The sequence below is a fragment of the Spinacia oleracea genome, chromosome 4 (genome assembly GCF_020520425.1).
Source record: "Spinacia oleracea cultivar Varoflay chromosome 4, BTI_SOV_V1, whole genome shotgun sequence".
In the NCBI taxonomy this organism is placed as follows: domain Eukaryota; kingdom Viridiplantae; phylum Streptophyta; class Magnoliopsida; order Caryophyllales; family Amaranthaceae; genus Spinacia; species Spinacia oleracea.
The window spans coordinates 37,097,170-37,104,821 of NC_079490.1; the positions used below are offsets into that span (position 1 = coordinate 37,097,170).

At 34.6% G+C, this 7,652-nt stretch overlaps 1 protein-coding gene across 1 annotated transcript; it reads right to left on the reverse strand.

The window, feature by feature from the left end:
• Positions 1 to 521: 521 nt before the first annotated feature.
• Positions 522 to 5,989, reverse strand: LOC110774930 (sec-independent protein translocase protein TATA, chloroplastic). The gene is made up of 2 exons (XM_021979529.2): positions 5,559 to 5,989; positions 522 to 796 (listed from the first exon to the last, which is right to left on the reverse strand). Exons 1-2 carry the CDS (start codon positions 5,880 to 5,882, stop codon positions 659 to 661), a joined length of 462 nt encoding a protein of 153 aa, XP_021835221.1. The 5' UTR covers positions 5,883 to 5,989; the 3' UTR covers positions 522 to 658.
• Between the last annotated feature and the right edge of the window lie 1,663 nt (positions 5,990 to 7,652).

Consider the following 7,652-nt stretch of genomic DNA (forward strand, 5'->3'; position numbering starts at 1 on the left):
TATCCGTGTACATATTTTATATTTATCATTAATACCTAATCTAATTTGTTTGTTATCACATGGACATCCTTGATACTACGTTTTTTTTTTTTTTAATATTTGTATCCAACCTACATGGTACAAGTAAAAAGAACAGAGGAAATATATTATGAATTTCTGATCCTACTCCATACACCTGGCCTTTTTATATTTTGTTTAAAATAAAGTGATGTAGTCAACTTTGATTATGAAAGGTTAGGATAGTGTAACAGTTAGTTCTGCCTTATGTCCCAAAAAAAATATACCCGGTTAGTTCTGGATGGATAGGGTAATTGCCGGAACTAGTGTCTCCGACCTGTTATTAATCTTGATTTATGCATTTGGTTTAAAGGTGGCACATTTGCACACCTACTCCGAGACTTGTGAACACATCCATAAACATACGAAGTGGTTTAACACATCTTTATTGTTGACTTGACGGCATGTCGATATACCATCTTCTTCAAAAATAAATTCTTCTAATACTGTTAATGCCTAATTGCTAATTTGCTAAATTGCGCTTGATATGAACGGAACTCTTACACAAGTATTCGATTATACATACCATCACATTGGCCGTCACGAATACAAGAAAAAAATTCGGATTAAATGAAGTGGAAGAAAAAATACATGAATAATCTCAAGAACTCTCTTTAGACGACGATGCAACATTTTCTTTTTCTTCTGAACTTTCTGATGCTGATTTTGCCTCAATCACCTTGTCAGAAGACTCAGAGTCTTCTGGTTTTGTAAGTTCCTGTTCGAACTCCTTTGCGGCCTGTAATATTTTGTATGTGAACAGAGGACTTAAAAGTGATCAGGGTTCAGAAACTCTTAACATGCACAATGAACAAAATGAAGAACAATTCATCCTATCAACTCAGCAATTGTTGGCACCATAGCATAAAAAACACCTCATACGAAAAAAGGGGGAGAAAGAAAGAAAAGGCAAGAAGCAAGAACCCTTTCAAATTGGTAACTGATATTCATTAGCTTTTGTTAGACGTACAAAAAAATACAAGAAACCAACAAGGCAGACACCAAATGATCAAAATCAATACACAGTGAACTCCGGCGTATTTGCATAGACTACCTCCCTAACATCTGTCAAGTCAACGGAAAAGAAACAAAAAGGTGGAAGTTTCAAGCTAAGCATCCTAGCATGTCAAATCAAAGCATGAGATGAAAATAGTAAATTCTTGCGAATGGAAAGGAAGCCAATTAACATATGGATGTTAGAATCATTGAAATAAAAAAAATAGCAATTTTGTAAAGGTATAACCGTGTAACCAAGGAGAAGGTCCTTAAACAATAAATGACTGCTTAGTATGCAAATAAAACAAACTTCAAATTAAGCCACAGACCTAACAACAACAATAAAGAGTTATATTCACATCCCCTTATTCCAACTCGCAAAAACCAGTAAATTATACTTGTATCTTACGGAGTATACCTGAGCATACAAATCAGTTTCCCAGTTTCACATACCTTGAACAGATTCTGGATAAGGTTAAACAACCTCAAAATTATCATTTTTACAGATTTTGGACAAAGATGGTGCGACTGCTATTTGCCCAATGCTTAATTCTAATCTGGTGATGGCCTGGAACCATTGAGCTGTAATACCAAATGCAGACTCAAAAAATAAATTTTCTTTGCTTCAACTGGAGGCAGTAATCAGCTGGGTTTAAGGACCAAGACAGGAAACAACCTTGCAAAGGGTCCTTGTGCCAAGACCCACCAATGCCTGAACTAGTGCAAAGGCTAAGTGCCCTTTAGCGAAAAAGAAAGAGAACAGGAAAATTTATATCTTTATCCAATCACAATAGCTACTCACGCTTAAAGAAACAAATGAAGCTAGTATGTATTTAAATACGTCATATCAAGACACAGTTAGGAAGATTTGATTCCTAGTTAGAATGTGATAACCTTTTCATCTTACTCTTAATGCCTACTTAGTGACAAATTGATCAGGTATCTGACAATATAGGACTAAAGGGATTTAAAAAGTGGCTTTCAAGATGAAAATAAGCTATTACTAAAAGGGAATACTTTAACTAGCATAGTGCAGGCATTTCAAGTCCTTGTTCACTATTCCGACCAGTGTCGCACACAAATTTGAGAGGACAGAAAAGCGACTTCCAAAGGGTAGCAAAGAGAAACAAAAGGGTTTCAGTTAGGTCTTATCCATACCAAAAATGGGAACTTCAAGCCAAGGTAGATATAGAGGTATGATAAGGAAGATTGGGTTGCCGGAGCACAAGATGCATTCTCATGGAATAAGCAGTTGGAAGTCAATCTTTGCAAAATAGGATAGGACGGTTTAAAGAAGAGGCTAAAAATGTTTTGAAAAAAATAAGAAAAAGAGAGAAGTTTTCAATTAAAATAGAAAAAGAGCAAGAGATGGAAAAGAAGTCATGTTGAGTCATCGGCATGTATTATCTCCTTCCACCCCGCCCTATCTAACGCCATATTTTCCTCAATCCCCAATGAACTCATATCACTCTCAATCACCCTCTTCCATTTTTGCTTTGGTCTTCCCCTACCCCTCACAATTCCATCCATTTGCTACTCTTCAATCGTTCTAACCAGCGCATCATTTGACTTTCGTCTTCCATTGCCAAACCACCTTAGTCGATTCTCCTTCATCTAGTTCTCAATCATTGTAACTCCCGCATTCTTCCTAATCACCTGATTCATCGCTCTCAAAAAAAAACCCTCCAGTTGGTGTTAATACTGCATGAAAAGCTGCTTTTCTTTTCATTTGTGAAAGAATGAAGTCCAAGAATACCTACTTCTGAATCTTAAATATTATAGATCTTATATGATGAAAACTTACACTATCGACAATATTCTCGATCACTAAAATAGGGTTTTCTTCCAGAATTTTAGACTTTAAGTGAGCCCAAGATATTGCCAACTTAAATAAGCCAAAAGATCATGGGTCTTGATCTAATCTGTGTCATGAATGCGGAACGCCCCACACTTTGAGAAGACTGTAGCAGTTTTCCCCCTTTTCACCGATCCAACACATATTTATCTTGACACACACTAGACTAGTTCAGCCATGTCCGGATATCCCTATACTATAATTTTGTTCCCAGTTTTTAACTAATCCCCCATGAGATGTTTACACTCTCAATACACAGAAATGTTTCCCAAGGCTACAATTTCTTAACTAACATGTCCGGATCCAGGTTATTTTCTCATATGGTTGAGTAACTTCATAACCCTTATAGCTGCTAGCCTGCAACCACTTTGAACTCCCCTCTTAATCTTGTATGAAGGAATTATAACGTAAAGCCGACGTATAATGTCAACCCTAAAATAATATTTTAAAGCTTTGTTGGCCATGTAATGCCTTCTTCACCTAATATTTCTATGGGTCTATCATTAGATCCTACTGACGTCCCACTTTGTTTAACTTCACCTTCTTTGACTTCTTTCCTCGTAGTATAAGGGAAAAAACTGTAGTTCCAGATTCATTGAGCTCTTCCAAGCAAATGTTTCTCTCCCTGATCCATCGGAAAGCTAATAAAAGTACATCTTTTTACTTTTCTTTGATAGTTGACCTCAATGGCTCATCCACAAGAATCTTCCTACTTCATTTTTTATACAACTTTACTTTATCAAAGTTCCTTGATTTTCACTCCCTAGCCCTTTGCACCCTATATAAGTTCTTTTATCCTTTTTGGTCTACTACTACGCTCTCTTTCAAGCTTTTACAACTGTTTCCTTTGCCTCGTTACCAAGAATAATTTTCTTAGTCCGTAACCTTTTCTACTTTTGCAACATTAGAAAACTGTAGAGTTCCCTTTTATCTCTCATGTTCATACCACCAATGATTCCCTATAAGTTCTCGAGCCTCTTTCTAATACTAAAAACTGTTGGGGGATAAACCAAAAAAATTATCCAAAAGAACGGCGAAGAATTAGAGAAGAGAAAGATAAGGGGTATCTGGTTCTTAGTTTTAAAAAGCGCGCTTAAAGTCCTGGAAGCTCGGAAGCTCACAAAAGAACGTTTCTGGCAGCAGAAGCTTAGCGACATACAGGAAGCAGCGCAAAGCTGCGCTTCCTGTAGTCTGGGCACAACAAACTCTTCTTTTTAATTAAAAAATAAAGCCAAGTAACTCTAATCTTCTTTTTTAAAGTATCACATGATTTCTTTTTTTTAAAAAGAGAATGTTTGGGGGGTTTTGAAAACTCTAGTGCAATTTTCTCCCGTAGCCAGATTTCTCTAGCCTTCTCGTTGGATTTCTCCAGTCAATTCTGAATTTTTCTTTCATCTTTTCGATTTTTTTTTTTTCATCTTTTCTTTCCATATTTTCTCCATGATTTCCGAAGTTTTGAAATTTTATTATTTCTTTCCGAGTGCGCTTCGCCTACGAAAAGCGTGCACTTTCGCTTTGCGCTTAAGCTCCCGGGCCCTTTTGCGCTTCGTTGCGCTTCGCGCTTTTTAAAACTAAGATCTGGTTTCATGAAAGGTAGATCCTATATGGAAGCCATACATTTCTGAAGAAGCATAACAGAAGTACAATAGGTATAAACACATCTACAAGTAGATTTAATTGATGCAAGGTATATCGTATATGGAAGTCATACATTTCTTAAGATGCTTTTAATGAAAGAACAAGGATAAACAAATGTACATGGTTTTATGACAATGGACCAAGAAAAATGTGAAGGTGTCTAGTGGCCAAGGGCATTCCAAATTTCCAACTGCATGTATTTGAGTTAACAGTGCCAAGAGTAGAATGAGAATGACATGTGGACATATCAAGCAAAAGCTCTATTGATATAGGGCTTCAACACGGATCAACTTCGGATCCCTTCCCCATAATATGTATGGACTTGCGAATACAATAAGAGAGGTTGTGCCCTAGTGTATACAAGTTTCTCAACCTCCAGAAATAAATTAAAAGAAGACAGATTTCTCTAACTAAACAGAAATTCAAATGCTCCCTCCCTACGTCTGTATTTAATTGTCATATTACTGATTCAAGTAAACGTACCATTAATTCGGCAACCAAGGATTACAATGCCTTCTCTATCTCTAATTTCTAATTATTCCCACAACACCAGTACCATTAATTTTGTACCAACTAGCTTCAAGAATGCTGCTTTCTCTGTCTCTAATTTTTCTAATTCTTCCTACAATGATTGACACATAGACACCTATCATAGCAATATTACAAAACTGATTAACCAAGCAGTTCAAGCACCAATATCCTACCTCTACCCAAACATTCCTAAATACCTCAAACAACTCCATCATAATAGAACTGATTTCGGTTTTCGGTAACATACCACATTCCGCATCCAAACTTTAGCTCACATCAAATTCGGGTCATCAATTTGGACACTATTAAATATTAATTCATCTCATTCATCAATTAGACAATTTCCAGAAGTCACTTCAAAAACACATCATAAACAATAAAACAATAGATTGAAAAATTATCAGCTACCTTAGAATTGAAGAATAAAATACTTTAGAAAAAAAAAAATTAAAAAAAACAAGTTGAAATGTGGTTGACTAACCTGTTGAAAACTTTTGATGGTTTTGCCGAAATTCCGGCCAATTTCCGGTAACTGTTTGGGGCCAAACACAAGAGCCGCAACACCGGCGATGACCGCGAGCTCCGGAACACCAAGCCCAAACAACGAGTTGCAACAGAACCCCCTCCGAGTTCGGTTAGTAGGACGGGTTCGGGCACTCAAGCCCAGGCCCGTTGTGTTGACGGATCTGAAGAACGCGGTGGTGGTGGTGTGATTGAGGAATAAGGAGGATTTAGAGGAAGAAAGGTGTGTGGGGTTTTGGGAGGAGGAGAGAGAAAGAGTAGCTGAGAGCGTTAAGATCTCCATTTTTGAGAAGGTTTTGGTGAGTTTTTGAGGTCTAGTAAAAAATACGATGATGATGGATAAGAGTCTATGGAGTTTATGGCTTCTTTTCTTGTTTTAGGAAGTGTTTGACTTGCTATCTCGAAATATCCGGGGAGGGGGAAAACATGATTTTTTTATGTTTTCCAAGACAATATTTTTTTAAAAAATTTCTCTAAATTATTGTTACTAGATTTTAGGCCCGTGCGATACACGAATTCTATTAAATTGTCAAGTTAAAATAAAACTCATATATATACCAACAGCTATATTTATATACTAGTTTTGAAGCCCGTGCGATGCACGGGTTTCGTTTTATTTTTTCTTTTTAGTAAAGGTTTTGTATTTATGTTATGAGGTTGCGTTACGGTGAATGGATGGTGTCGTTTTGTGGTTTTTTCTTAAGACAATTAATAACTATTAACAACTACACAGTAATAATTAAGTTAATTTGTAAATATTGCATTGGAGTTCGTGCAAATAGTAACTGTAATTTAAATCATGGATCAAAGAAGTAGCCGCCATTGATAACCAAACTTAAAAGTGAAAGATGTGACAAACTTGTAAGTGAAAGATGTGATTGTGTATGAGTTATGAATTGAACAATACGACCAATTTATAGGATTTAATCAATTATAAATTTGAATATGATTAGAACTTTCGATTCATATCTTGAAGAGTTGTAGTGCATTAGTATTAGTATTTAACTTGGAATCATTATTCGATTATAATTTTCAATTTATCTAATTTATCTTCATTATTTGATTAGAATTCTCAATTTATCTAATTTATCTAATAGGAGTTATGATATTTTTGGAGTTTTTCTGAAATTGTTTTCTTCGTGGGCAATTGATTGCTTGTTTGTGTTTTACCTTAATTCCAATTCATGTTTGCAATTTGCATTCTACATATTAGGATTGGCTTTATCTAACTCAATCAAAAAAGCTTACACGTAGCTCGATTTTACCTTAATTCCAATTCATGTTTGCAATTTGCATTCTACGTACATTAATTTATCTAATACTCCGTAGGAGTACCTCAATTTATATTCTACATTAATTTATCTAATAGGAGTAGCCCACAATAGGAGTAGTTTTCACGTAGTTTTCAATTATTTGATAAAATTCATTATATCATGTGCATGTATCAATGATAAACTTTAGGTTAGATCTAAGTTTTTTTTGTTTGCATTTAAATATATCCACATGTCATCTAATTATTTAATTATCTATGTGTCATCTAATTATCTAATTATCAACGTGTCATCTAATTAAATATATCCACGTGTCATTTAATTATCTACGTGGCACTTGAATATTTTTAATTCAAAAATAAATTAGAATTCTTATTTTTTATTGGCCGAAATCATTACTAATCCTACGTGGCGCTCTAATATTTCAGCAAATATGCCTCCTTTATATATGTATATTAGATTAGATTAGATTATTTTTTTATTTTATTTTGGATTGAATTTAATTTTTGTTTGATTTTGGATGAAATTGTATATGCGTAATATTAATAATTAACTGGATTTTTTCCCGTGCGATGCACGATTTCTATTAAATTATTACGTTAAAATAAAACTCCTACATATATCAACTGCTATATTTTATATATTAGATTAAATTGATGTTTTTATTTTGGATTGAATTTAATTTATATATGTATATATACCAAGAGCAAATATGCCTAATTTATATATGTATATTATATTAATAAACATATCTACGTGACGCCTAATTATTTATCTACGTG